The sequence below is a fragment of the Heloderma suspectum genome, chromosome W (genome assembly GCF_057233095.1).
Source record: "Heloderma suspectum isolate Gila_16-S chromosome W, 16-S_ref, whole genome shotgun sequence".
In the NCBI taxonomy this organism is placed as follows: domain Eukaryota; kingdom Metazoa; phylum Chordata; class Lepidosauria; order Squamata; family Helodermatidae; genus Heloderma; species Heloderma suspectum.
The window spans coordinates 67,862,494-67,877,086 of record NC_139475.1 but is presented as its reverse complement, the minus strand read 5'-3'; the positions used below and the strand labels follow the sequence as shown (position 1 = coordinate 67,877,086).

The following is a 14,593-nucleotide window of genomic DNA, read 5'->3' as shown; positions in this document are numbered from 1 at the left end:
ACACCTCCCCCATGTATGATGGTTCTCCTTCAGAATCTGAACTGCTATCCCACTCCCTGCGCTCAGAAACACCCCTGACAGTCAGTCCCACTATGTTCAGTTTCCAGTTGGGCTTTCTCCCAGGTAAGTGAGCATGAAGGGACCCTGGCACTTCTGAATTTGCCACTACACTACTGCTCTCAATAAACCTGCTTGGTTTTTAAGATCAGCTTCTAAGAGGCTCTGCTCTTTGTCCCAACCAAATGTAATGTTAGGTGGGTAGAACAACAGACAGGGCCTTCTTGATGATGGAACAACAGTTGTGGAACTCCCCGCAGTAGACAGGTTAGGAGAGGGGAGACTTGGGATCAAATACCCACATGGGCATGAAGCTCACTGGGTGACCATGGGCCTGTCACTGTGTCTCAGACTAACCTACCTCACAGGGTTGTTGTGAGGATAAAATTGGGAAGGGAACCATGTATGCCGCCTTGAGTACGTTGAAGGAAAGGCAGGATAGAAATAAAATGCATAAATGAATATTGGGATTGGTTTATTTATTTATTAAATTTCTTAATCAACCATCTGGCCAGTCACCCAGCCACTCTGGGCAATGTACAATAATGCAAACAGTTTAAAAACAATAAAATGACACATTAAAACATAATTTTCTAAAATTTCCCTAGCCCACTCCAAATGCCTGCCTAAACAACCAAGTTTTCAACGTGTGGCGGAAGCTCATAAAAGAGGGGGCATGGTGGAGTTCCCTAGGGAGGGAGTTCCACAGAGTGGGGGCCACCACAGAGAAGGCCCTCTCCCTCGTCCTCACCAGCCTAGCTGTCCTGGCTGATGGGACAGAGAGACGGCCATCCGAGGCTGATCCCGTTAAGCGGCCTGTCTGGTGTTGCTGGAAGCACTCCTTTATTTGTTCTGTCAATTCTGTTGATTTTGCTGTGTTTATTTATTGCAATTGATAGTTTTAACTGACTGTGTAAATTTAGTGTTGGGTTTATTTTATACTGTATTATTGTAAACTGCATCCATTATTTTAATAGAAAAGTGGAGTATAAATATTAAATAAACGAAACACAAGACATACAACTCAAATCGCGCCAAAACATTCATTAGCACAAGCCCATGATTTGCAAACCATGACTTCTAATTCTGGTATGCTGGCCAGATGGAAACCACAAATCCATTCAGACACCATACCAAATTGCCGTTAAGCTTCAACCGAACCGTGGCTTGGCAGAATGTTTGGATTTTAGCTGCTGAGATGTGGGGATGACTCAGCCTTGGAAGACCAGCTCCTTTTTCATTCCCTGTTAAGATTCCAGAACCACAACAACCTTGGTACCAAAGAAATTGAGCCCTCAACTCTTCAGCCACATGGATTAAAATTTAACTGCACTGATCAACAGGTCAAAGCTAAGCTGTGCTGATGAACCTATTGACTAAACAAATTAAAGCTTGCAGCCGTAAAAATAGTTCAGTTCATTTCCCCGACTGAAAACTGAGAAAAAAGCTACTTTAAAAATCAGCCTTCCTTCTCTCCTGCCCCATCTATCACAAAAATTATTTGGAACGGAAGAATTCTATCCCACTGTATTAATGCACTCACGGGATTCTTAAATCCAGGCATCACTGCCATGACACATTTTTAAGACAGCGTTTTAAAAGGTTCCTATAAGCCACCTACAACCATCCAATACGTACTCAATAAATCCTACAGCTCTTTCAGTAAAGTAATCAAGCGTTACACCTAAATGCTGTCAAAGAGAGAAAGGTCTCTCCAAAAAGAAGCTAAGCTCTTAAATGTTCTTTAAAAACTAAGCCTGCAAACATGCATTTAAATTGGAAGAGTAAGTTTTAACAGATACTACTAGTCCTTAACAAGCATATGTCATTGCCTATCACGTTTGGCCCAGGAAGCAAGATTTCACATGGCTGTTATAGAAACACAGAATAGTAGTAGGGTTGGAAGAGGCCTATAAGACCATCGAGTCCAACCCTCTGCTCAATGCAGGAATCCAAATCAGAGCATCCCCAATAGATGGCTGTCCAGCCTCGTCTTGAATCCCTCCAGTGTGGGAGAGCCCACCACCTCCCTAGCTCATGGGTTCCATTGTCGTATTGCTCTAACAGTCAGGACGTTTCTCCTGATGTTCAGCCGGAATCCAGCTTCCTGTCACTTGAGCCCATGATTCCGTGTCCTGCACTCTAGCATGATCGAGAAGAGATCCTGGCCTTCCTCTCTGTGACAAACTTTCAAATACTTGAAGAGTGCTTTCCTATCTCCCCTCAGTCTTCTCTTCTCCAGGCTAAACATGCCCAGTTCTTGCAGTCTCTCTTCATGGGGCTTTGTTTCCAGTCCCCGGATCATCTTTGTTGCCCTCCTCTGAACCCTCTCCAGCTTGTCTGCATCCTTCTAAAAGTGCGGTGCCCAGAACTGGACACAGTACTCCAGATGAGGCCTAACCAGTGCTGAGTAGAGGGGAACTAGTATTTCCTGGGATTTGGAAGCTATGCTTCTATTAATGCAGCCCAAAAGAGCATTGGCCTTTTTGGCAGCCACATCACATTGTTGGCTCATATTCAGCTTGTGATCGACAACAATTCCAAGATCCTTCTCGCTTGTAGTTTTGTTGAGCCACGTATCCCCCATCTTGTCACTGTGCATTTGGTTTCTTTTTCCTAGGTGCAAAACTTGGCATTTATCCCTATTAAATGTCATTCTGTTGTTTTCTGCCCAGCACTCCAGCCTATCAAGATCACTTTGAATTTTGTTTCTGTCTTCCAAGGTATTAGCTATCCCTCCCAATTTGGTGTCATCTGCAAATCTGATCAGCATTCCCTGCACCTCCTCCTCCAAGTCATCAATAAAACTGTTGAAGAGCACTGGGCTCAGGACTGAACCCTGCGGTACCCCACTCATTACCTCTCCCCAGTTTGAGAAGATCCCATTGATGAGCACTCTTTGAGTCCGATTCTGTAGCCAACTGTGGATCCACCGGATTGTTGTTTCATCTAGCCCACTTTGAGCTAGTTTGCTCATCAGGATATCATGGGGCACTTTGTCGAAAGCTTTGCTGAAGTTAAGGTATATTATGTCTACAGCATTCCCACAGTCCACAAGGGAGGTTACCTGATCAAAAAATGAGATCAGATTTGTCTGGCAGGACTCATTTTTGAAAAACCCATGTTGGCTTCGAGTAATCGCTGCATTGTTTTCAAGGTGCTCACAGATGGATTGCCTCATAATCTCCTCCAGAATTTTCCCAGGGATTGATGTTAGACTGACTGGTCTGTAGTTCCCAGGTTCCTCCTTTTTACCCTTTTTGAAGAACATTAGCCCTCCTCCAGTCATCTGGCACTTCCCCCGTCCTCCATGATTTCTCAAAGAGAATAGACAGTGGTTCTGAGAGCTCTTCTGCCAGTTCCTTTATTACTCTAGGATGCAGTTCATCTGGCCCTGGAGATTTGAACTCACTCAGAGTAATGAGGTGTTCCTTGACCATATGCCTATCGATCTCAAGCTGCAATCCTGCCCCTTCAGCCTGTACTGCGCCTTTGCCAGGGGGGTCATAGAACTTCTTTTGGGAGAAGTATGAGCCAAAGTAGGAACTGAGCACTTCTGCCTTTTCTTTGTCATCTGTTATCATTTTGCCATCCTTATTTAATAGCTGAACCACCATTTTTTTCCTCTGTCTTTCATTATGCACGTATCAGAAGAAAGCCTTTTTCTTGCTTTTACCAAGCTTCTCGCTAACCTTGACTCGTTCGCAGCTTTAGCCTTCCTGATGCCATCCCTGTAATTCTGTGATACCTACCTATACTCTTCCTTTGTTGCTTGTCCTTCCTTCCACTTCCTATATGCGTGCTTTTTTGTTTTCAGGTCATCTCTAAGCTTTTTGTGAAGCCACATTGGCTCCTTCTGTTGTCTTCCACCTTTTCTTCTTATTGGAATTGTTTGTAATTTATTTTATTTATTTCATTTCTATACCACCCAATAGTCATAATTGTGCCTTGAGAATTTCCTTTTTTAAAAACTCCCACCCATCTTGGACTCTTTTTCTTGTTAGAGTCGCTTGCCATGGGACCTTACTGATCATTGTTCTGAGTTTATTGAAATCGGCTTTCCTAAAATCCATGGTACACATTTGGCTACACTTGGCTTTTGCTTCTTTTAGAACCAAGAACTCAAGTACAACATGGTCGCTTTCCCCCAGAGTTCCTGTAACTGCTACTTTATCCACTAAGTCATCTCTGTTGGTTAGGATCAAGTCAAGGATAGCTGATCCTCTAGTTCCTTCCTCTACTTTCTGTAGGAGGAAGCTATCCACCACACAAGTCAGGTTTTCTTGGATGGGCCATGTTTTGCAGAATTTGTCTCTCAACAAATATCAGGAAAACTGAAGTCCCCCATTACTACTACATCATGCTTCCTTGAAACATTGGCTATTTGTTTTTCAAATTTATTTAGACATGGTTCTCACTGGCCCTATGCAGACATGGTGCTTAACTGTAGCTTAGTGTTTACATCTGAATACTGCCTGAAAACAATTGTTAAGAACAGCCTTCCCCAACCTGGTGCCCTCCAGATGTGTTGGACTGCAACTGCCCCCATCCCAGCCAGCCATTGACCATGTTGGCTGGGGACAAGGGGAGTTGCAATCCAACGTATCTGAAGAGCACCAGGTGGGGGCAGACTGGTTAATAACTAGCTGCAAGCCAGAATGCAAAACCATGGTTTGAATTAGCCATGGTTAGAGTCAAGCCTGCACCACGGAAGCCGTGTCCCTGCCTCCCTGTTTGCAAAGATAAATCTATCAGTGGCTAGAATATGAAACCGTATGTTCAGAGGCAGTCTGCCACCAAGTTCCAGATACTGGGGGACAATCAAAGGGCAGGGGCTGTTGCATTTATGGTCTCCTAGTAGGCTTCTTGGAAGCATCTGGTTGGCTACTGTTGAAAACAAGATGCTGAACTAGATGAACCTAGGTTGATCTTACATTTTTTAATTTTAATATCTTTCAGGCAGAGGGCCAAATTCCATTTCCAAGAAGCTTTCAGGGGCCGCATTCCAGTGGTGGGTGGGGCCAAAGATACAAAAAGAATCAGCCTATTTGAGCTTAAAGGTCTTCCTGCCAGTAACTAAGTCTTAGGAGAGGCAGTTCAACCTTTTAGAATAGGGAAAAAACAATACAAAAGCCAGGAAACCACTAAGCAATCGGTGGTTAGGGGAAAGATGGTGGGGCTGGGGGAAGGGAGCAGAGACCTCTGGGAAGCCCTGGAAGGCTGGACTGGAACCCCAGGAGGACCAGATTTGGATCCTGGGCCTGAGGTTGTGCACCTCAGGCCCAGGTGCACCTTGGGCCCTGAAGAGGGAAGAGGCAATGGCTCAGTGGTAGAGCACCTGCTTTGCATGCAGAAGGCCCCAGCATCTTGAAGTAGGGTTGGAAAAACTCCTCCCTGAAATCCTGGAGAGCTGCTGCCTCTCAGTGTCAACAATACTGGGCTAGATGGACCGATGGTCTGACACAGTAGATGGCAGCTTCCTATCTACCTATTTTAAACTGATAAACAGGTTAAGACCAGTGTCTCCTTGTACACATCATCTGGGGGGGCTAGACTCAGCTCCATGGCTTCCACTGCACGTCCAGGACCTTTAGCCCCCTGGTCAAGTCAGCAAAACCACAGGCCACACTAGTCACCGTTAAAGCATTCTGCCTACAACAGGGCAGCAAAGTGGAGTCAAGAGACTTGAAACCAGCCACCCAAACAAAAGCCAAGCACTGCAACAGGATGGCAAGGAATACGTACCAACTGGTGAATGCTATCGATGGCGCGGTTGTATTTGTCACAAAGTCTTTGCATACTTTCAAAGCTGAAAAAATGGGAGGGGAAAAGACAAGTTATTCAGCTGGGCAAACAAACACTCCCTTAACGCCCTGCAGGGGCCCTGCCCTGCTACACACATTCCACTGAAGCCAACATCAGAAGTGACCTCAAGGCAACTCCCCAGTTGACATTTTCCAGAAATCTTCCAATGCCCTAAAGTACCTGGGATCAACATGTTTGATTTCTATTTAATGGACAAAACTAGAAGTATGTCGTGTTCATTTTATGTGCTGTATAAATATATCTCAAAAAGTCCTGTGTCTCCCCACACCTGCTGCCGCCATCTCAACTAGACATTCAACTGCAATATTTTACTGGGAAAATTTACTGTTCAGTCCTCCAAATGTCTATTCATCTATGTCTCTTTGACTTCAATGGGGCTTACTCCTAGGTAAGCTGGTATAGGATTGAAGCCTTAATACAATTTAAAATGTTATCAGACATGGGGGGGGAGAACCTGTGGCCCTCCAGATGTTGATGGGCTACAACTCCCATCAGCCACAGCCAGCAAGACTCAAGGATGACAGGAGTTGTAGTCCAGCAACATCTGGAGGGCCACAGGTTCCCCAAACCCAGCCCTTGTTTCACAAATTCACAGCTTTCTTTGGAAATTATTTTTATTGAAATACTTGTAAAATTTGTAAGACATGACAACTCATTAGCATGCACATTTATTTACATTTTGGGAATCAAAATCCACATTTGCTCAATCTCAGTCTGCCCAAGTAACACAAAGCAGGGATCCAGTTTCTAGAGCAAACAGGGCATGCAAGTGTGTGTGTGTGTGTGTGTGTGTGTGTGTGTGGCGGGGGGGTGCTCAACCCTCACACAGCTTACCTCCCAGCATCTGTCGTCCACCCAGGGCCTTATAGAAATATAATTAAATAAATAAAAATGAAATAATTTGGATTCGCAGAATGCACACATCTTAGTGCAGGCTTCCCCAACCTGGTGCCCTCCAGATGTGTTGGACTAAATCCCCCATCATCCCCAGCCAGGGAAGGCTGTCTCAGTGTCTAATAAAGCTCTTAAGAGGTCACTGTGTTTGACCAAGAGAAAGAAGTCCGTTGAACTCCAGGAATTTGAGGCTCATCATGTGGTTGGCCAGCCCAACAGTCCTTTTTTAGCTAGGAAACTTAACACATGATGAAAGGATTAAAGAATCATCTCAGGACAGGGGGGAGGGAGGAAAGGGGCACTGGCAGTCACATGCCCATTACATAAGCAGATTTCAAGCATCAAGGCAGGGAGCTGTTTAGTGTGCAGCTTTGCCAAGGCAGCACGGGAGGAAATTGGGGCATGTCAGCAATTTTAACCTCTATAAACCTGTCTTTGTGACTGCACAACCACAAATAGGTTTGCTCAATCTCAAGGATGTGTGGTCAAAACTGCTTTACCTCTTTGTTGTGTTTGCACTTTCAAAAGGTATCCTGGGATACCGCCCTTGCATACGTAGCACTGCACTTCTGCTATTTGGAACTATCCCAGTGGCCTATTTACCGTTTACAATAAGAACACATAAACTACAAATTTGTGTCATCCACTGAATGACACTTGCCAGGGTGTTGCCAATTCCCATGGGGTTTTATAAACCCTGAACTCCACAAGTTAAAAAACAGATATATAGATGCATGGAAACCCTCTTTAAACTACCTAAACTACCTCCACACTGTTGCCCCAGTGGGTAAGTAGAGTGTCAGACTAGGACCCAGGAGACCCCAGTTCAAATCCCCACGAAGCCATGAAGCTCACTGGGTGACCCTGCGCCAGTCACCTGCTCTTAGCCTAAAGTATTTAACAGCGGTTGTGAGAATAAAATGGGGATGGGAGAACCATGTATGCCACCCAGAGTTCCTTGGAAGAAGGGATTCAGGAGCAACCCAAGGCTGGCACAAGGAGACCCAAATCAAAGTACTTAATGGTTCAACTCCCTGCATGTAACAGTATAACACCTGGAGTGTGAGACATAATAATTAGAAAGCAAGCATGGAGAACTGGTGGCAGAAGAAATGTTACAATCATCTGAGAGACAAACACCAGGACTAAAAACAGGACCAATGAGAAACAAGAGGAGAACATCAAGTTTTGCAGAAGTACAAAAACCAATTTAAATAGAACAAGCCCTAGAAGGCAACCACCCCCAATCCCAATCAGCCCAATGATGACTGAGCATTTCAGTAGCTATAGAAGGCTGACTGCCAATTTGGTGGGAAAGACCAAAAACCACAAGAACAGGAATGAGTATCCTAGAGAAAAGTAATGGCTGACTGCCACCTTGAACAGGGGTACATTTATTATCCACCGCTGCAGGTCCTACTTGTCTACATTTATTTTTCTCATCCAGCCATCATTCCCATCCACTACATCAGGGGTGGGCAGAAGGTTGACTGGGATCTACTGGTAGATCTCTGGGTGATTTGCAATAGATTGGCAAGGATTTCCAACTCCCAGTAACTTAACAACAGCAGCTACAAAAGGACTCTTCCCATCATTCTAAATTATACTGCACAAATGAAGAAAGCTTGGAGGGGGGGGTAACCAGGAGTGGATTTTTGTGTGGAAGGCCAGTTGAGCTCCATTCAGTTCTGGTTGTTGTTGTTCAGTCGTTAAGTCGTGTCCGACTCTTCGTGACCCCATGGAACAGAGCACGCCAGGCCTTCCTGTCCTGCGCTCTCTCCCGGAGCATGCTCAAGTTCATATTCATTGCATCGGTGATGCTATCTAGCCATCTCATCCTCTGCCGTCCCCTTCTCCTTTTGCCTTCAATCTTTCCCAGCATCAGGGTCTTTTCCAGGGAGTTTTCTCTTCGCATTAGGTGGCCAAAATATTGGAGCTTCAGCTTCAGTATCTGTCCTTCCAATGAGCAGTCGGGGTTGATTTCCTTTAGTATGGACTGGTTTGACCTCCTTGCAGTCCAGGGGACTCGTAAGAGTCTTCTCCAGCACCACAGTTCGAAAGCATCAATTCTTCGGCGCTCAGCCTTCCTTATAGTCCAGCTCTCACAGCCATACGTTGCTACTGGGAAAACCATAGCTTTGATTAGACGGACCTTTGTCGGCAAGGTGATGTCTCTGCTTCTTACTATGCTGTCTAGGTTTGCCATAGCTTTCCTCCCAAGGAGCAAGCGTCTTTTCTGTTCTGGTACTCAAAACAAATTCCTGGGCTCAGAAGTCTTTAATTCTCAGCACCAGGGTCCTTGTAAAGAACAAGTAGATCTCACAAGCCTGACATCTGTCCACCCCTTCACTACATTCATCAACAGCAGCGCCTTCCAAGGAGTAACATGCAAAGAAGAAGCAAGGAAAAAACGCAGCAGACTGAAATCCTTATCAGACTGACTGACTTTACTTAGGATGTTCGCAAACAGTTGCAAGGATAATGGAGGTGCAACCTGCCTTGCCAAGAGGTTCCATTATCCAGCATAATCACTGACAAACAGGATGGCATTAACATATGCCCCTCAGAAAGAACTGCAACTCCCACTTATTGAATGGAAGCATTCAGTGCTCCTGGAGGTTTAATCCATAAGGATCTGGAGCAGGTTAAAGGGTCTGCCCTTTTGGGAACGAGGGCCCTTGAAGCAAAACATAGTAAAATACAATGGACTGTGAACAGGCATTCCCACCATCATGGAAAGGCCACGGAGTCCAGCTAGTTAATATTTAATGCAGGTCCTTGATTAGATTGAACACGGCACACCGGATTTAGTATTTGCTTCAACTGCTTGTACAGGAGAGCTTCTCTTGCATCAAAGCAACTGAGGGCACAATCCTAACTAGATAGGCAGCCGCCTCCAAACTCGGAGGCGACCACCTATCCAAAGCAAGGCAGGAAAGGCATGGGAGGGGATCGTTCCCTCCGCACCTCTCCTGCCTTGCTGTTTTTCGCTGAACAGCCATTTTTGGCTGTCTAGCGGCAGGGGGCCCGACCGGGAAAGGAAGCTGCCATACGACACATTGGATGTGTTGTATGTGCAGCTCCGCTCTCCCCGTGCTCCTCTTGCGAGCGCGGAGGATGGGGCTTCTCCATACTGCCTCCGAGGCAGCACAGATGAGAGGTGCGGTCAGTTTTCCAGGAACCGACTTCGGAGCGCGGGGTCCGAGGTCGGTTCCCGGAAAAGAGCATATCCTATGGCCCGCTAGACAGTGTCTAGCGGGCCACAGGATTGCTCTCTGAATCAATTTTCCCCAAACACTACAGAATATGAGTATATACAAGAACTTGGCAATTCAGGAGTTAACCATCAAGGCCAAGGTCCAAACACTAAAAGCTCTCAATTTGTTGCTAGAATAGCTGAAGTTCCAAACAGTCAACAGGTTTTTTGGGGGGGCGGGGGCAGAGGTGGAGAAAGAAACCCTGCTACTTGCTGTAAGTGGTAATGGAGCATGTGACTCCTTTGCTGTTTCAACTTCACGGGCTGTAAATTTGTATCCAGGCTCAATTCAAAGTGTTGGTTATTACCTTTGGAGCCTGGAGGTAGCAATCCTATGACTGCTAGACAGCCATAGGATATCTGGTTTTCCGGGAACTGACCTTGGAGTCCGTGCTCCGAGGTTGGTTCCCGGAGAACCAACCTCCCCCACTTCCACGCTGCCTTGGAGGCACAGCGGAACAGCCCCATCCTCCACGCTCACAAGAGGAGCTAGGGATGGCGGAGAATTCTGCCACGGACCCCAACGAGGCTGGATTCAATAGAATCTGGCCTCCAGAGTCCGTGGCGTAAAGGATCCTTTACCTCCGCCTTCCGCTGGAATCCTCTTCGGCCAGATCTTCCCTGTGGCCAGCTCCGTATCATTGTCGATATGGCCGCCATTGGCGTGCCGTATCGCTGGCTAAGGGATCTCCGGACGCAAATGGCATAGTGGACGCCATTTGCGGCCATAAAGCTCTTGTTGTTGTTGTTGTTCAGTCGTGTCTGACTCTTCGTGACCCCATGGAACAGAGCACGCCAGGCCTTCCTGTCCTGCGCTCTCTCCTGGAATGTGCTCAAGTCCATATTCATTGCATCGGTGATGCTATCTAGCCATCTCATCCTCTGCCGTCCCCTTCTCCTTTTGCCTTCAATCTTTCCCAGCATCAGGGTCTTTTCCAGGGAGTTTTCTCTTCACATTAAGTGGCCAAAATATTTGAGCTTCAGCTTCAGTATCTGTCCTTCCAATGAGCACTCAGGGTTGATTTCCTTTAGGATGGACTGATTTGACCTCCTTGCAGTCCAGGGGACTCGTAAGAGTCTTCTCCAGCACCACAGTTCGAAAGCATCAATTCTGCGGCACTCAGCCTTCCTTATAGTCCAGCTCTCACATCCATACATTACTACTGGGAAAACCATAGCTTTGATTAGACGGACCTTTGTCAGCAAGGTGATGTCTCTGCTTCTTACTATGCTGTCTAGGTTGGCCATAGCTTTCCTCCCCAGGAGCAAGCGTCTTTTAATTTCATGGCTACAGTCACCGTCTGCGGTGATCTTGGAGCCCAAGAAAGTAAAATCTGTCACTGCTTCCATTTCTTCCCCTTCTATATGCCAGGAAGTGATGGGGCCAGATGCCATGATCTTCGTTTTTTTAATGTTGAGTTTCAAACCAGCTTTTGCACTCTCCTCTTTCACCCTCAACAAGAGGCTCTTGAGATCCTCTTCGCTTTCTGCCATTAGGGTGGTATCGTCTGCATATCGGAGGTTGTTGATAATTCTCCCAGCAATCTTAATTCCGACCTCTGATTCATCCAACCCGGCATTTCTCATGATGTACTCTGCATATAAGTTAAATAAGCAGGGTGACAATATGCAGCCTTGTCGTACTCCTTTCCCAATTTTGAACCAATCGGTTGTGGGAAAACCATAGCTTTGATTATATGAACCATTGTCAGCAAGGTGATGTCTCTGCTTCTTACTATGCTGTCTAGGTTGGCCATAGCTTTCCTCCCCAGGAGCAAGCGTCTTTTAATTTCATGGCTACAGTCACCATCTGCGGTGATCTTGGAGCCCAAGAAAATGAAATCTGTCACTGCTTCCATTTGTTCCCCTTCTCTATGCCAGGAAGTGATGGGGCCAGATGCCATGATCTTAGTTTTTTTAATGTTGAGTTTCAAACCAGCTTTTGCACTCTCCACTTTCACCCTCAACAAGAGGCTCTTGAGATCCTCTTCGCTTTCTGCCATTAGGGTGGTATCGTCTGCGTATCTGAGGTTGTTGATAATTCTCCCAGCAATCTGAATTCCGACCTGTGATTCATCCAACCCGGCGTTTCTCATGGTGTACTCTGCATATAAATTAGATAAGCAGGGCGACAATATACAGCCTTGTTGTACTCCTTTCCCAATTTTGTACCAATCGGTTGTTCCATGTCAGGTTCTTACTGTTGCTTCTTGACCCTCGTACAGGTTTCTCAGGAGACAGGTAAGGTGGTCTGGTACTCCCATCTCTTTACGAATTGGCCACAGTTTGTTGTGATCCACACAATCAAAGGCTTTAGCATAGTCAATGAAGCAGAAATAGACGTTTTTCTGGAATTCTCTTCCTTTCTCCATGATGCAGCGAATGTTGGCGATTTGATCTCTAGTTCCTCTGTCTCTTCGAAACCCAGCTTGTACTTCCGGTAGTTCTCGGTTCACATGCTGCTGAAGCCTAGCTTGTAGGATTTTGAGCATCACCATGCTGGCATGTGAAATGACCACAATTGTACAGTAGTTTGAACACTCTTTGGCACTGCCCTTCTTTGGAATTGGAATGTAAACTGACCTTTTCCAGTCTTGTGGTCACTGTTGAGTGTTCCAAATTTGTTGGCATATTGAGTGCAGCACTTTAACAGCATCATCTTTTAAGATCTTAAATAGCTCAGCAGGAATACTTTCATCTCCGCTAGCTTTGTTGTTAGTAATGCTTCCTAAGGCCCACTTGACTTCACTCTCGAGGATGTCCAGCTCAAGTTCAGTGACCGCACTATCATGGCTATCAGGGACATTCAGATCTTTCCTGTATAGTTCTTCTGTGTATTCTTGCCACCTCTTCTTAATCTCATCTGCTTCTGTTAGGTCCCTGCCTTCTTTGTCCTTTATTATGCCCGTCTTTGCACAAAACGTTCCCTTGAGATCTCCAATTTTCTTGAAAAGATCTCTAGTCTTTCCCATTCTGTTATTTTCTTCAATTTCTTTGCATTGTTCATTTAAGAAGGCCTTCTTGTCTCTCCTTGCTATTCTCTGGAACTCTGTATTCAGTTGGCTATATCTTCCCCTTTCTCCCTTGCTTTTCGCTTCCCTTCTTTCCTCAGCTACTTGTAAAGCCTCATCAGACAACCACTTTGCTTTCTTGCATTTCTTTTTCTTTGGGATGGATTGAGTTGCTGCCTCCTGAACAATGTTATGGACCTGCGTCCATAGTTCCTCAGGCACTCTGTCTATCAGGTCTAATCCCTGAAATCTATTCCTCACCTCCACTGTATATTCATAAGGGATATGATTTAGGTCATACCTGAATGGTTTAGTGGTTTTCCCTACGTTCTTCAATTTAAGCCAAAATTTTGCAGCAAGAAGCTCATGATCTGAGCCACAGTCAGCTCCAGGTCTTGTTTTGACTGACTGTATAGAGCTTCTCCATCTTTGGCTGCAAAGGACATCATCAATCTGATTTCGATATTGACCATCTGGTGATGTCCATGTTTAGAGTCGCCTCTTGTGCTGTTGGAAAAGAGTGTTTGCTATGATCAGCGCGTTCTCTTGGCAAAACTTTATTAGCCTTTGTCCTGCTTCATTTTGTACACCAAGGCCATGCCTGCCTGTTATCCCAGTGATTCCTTGACTTCCTACTTTAGCATTCCAATCCCCTATGATGAAGAGGACATCTTTTTTTGGTGTTAGTTCTAGAAGGTGTTGTAGGTCTTCATAGAACCGATCAATCTCAGCTTCTTCGGCATCAGTGGTTGGGGCATAGACTTGAATTACTGTGATGTTGAATGGTTTGCCTTGGATTCGTACTGAGATCATTCTATCGTTTTTGAGATTGTACCCCAGTACTGCTTTTCCCACCCTTTTGTTGACTATGAGTGCTACTCCATTTCTTCTAAGGGATTCTTGCCCACAGTAGTAGATATGATGGTCACCTGAATTAAATTCGCCCATGCCTGTCCATTTTAGTTCGCTAATTCCTGAGATGTCGATGTTCAATCTTGCCATCTCATGTTTGACCACCTCCAGCTTAACTTGATTCATTGATTTGACATTCCAGGTTCCTAAACAATATTGTTCTTTACAGCATCGGATTTTCTTTTCACCACCAGACACATCCACAGCTGAGCGTCCTTTCGGCTTTGGCCCAGCCGCTTCACTCTTTCTGGCGCTACTTGGAAATTCCCTCTGCTCTTCCCCAGTCGTATATTGGACACCTTCCAACCTGAGGGGCTCATCTTTCGGCGTCAACTCTGTTAACCTTGGGATACGTTCCATGGGGTTTTCTTGGCAAGAATCCTGGAGTGGGTTGCCATTCCCTTCTCCAGTGGACCACGTTTTGTCAGAACTCTCCGCCATGACCTGTCCGTCTTGGGTGGCCCTGCACGGCATAGCTTATGGCTTCACTGAGTTATGCAAGCACCTTCACCACAACAAGGCAGTGATCCATGAAGGAGATAAAGCTCTTAGATTAACCTAAATGCAGCCGTAAATGGCTGCAATCAAGTTAAACTAAGGGCTTTATAGTTGCAAATGGTGTCCACTAAGCCATTTG

At 45.6% G+C, this 14,593-nt stretch overlaps 1 protein-coding gene across 5 annotated transcripts in view; it reads right to left on the bottom strand.

Moving 5' to 3' along the window:
• Window positions 1-14,593, bottom strand: part of LOC146334133 (histone-lysine N-methyltransferase, H3 lysine-79 specific-like) — a 158,106-nt gene that overhangs the window by 81,734 nt on the left and 61,779 nt on the right. For all 5 annotated transcript variants that reach the window (XM_084825120.1, XM_084825122.1, XM_084825121.1 and 2 more), the window contains exon 4: window positions 5,803-5,866. In XM_084825120.1, coding sequence (XP_084681246.1) covers window positions 5,803-5,866 — 64 coding nt within the window. The remainder of the gene's footprint in view (window positions 1-5,802; window positions 5,867-14,593) is intronic.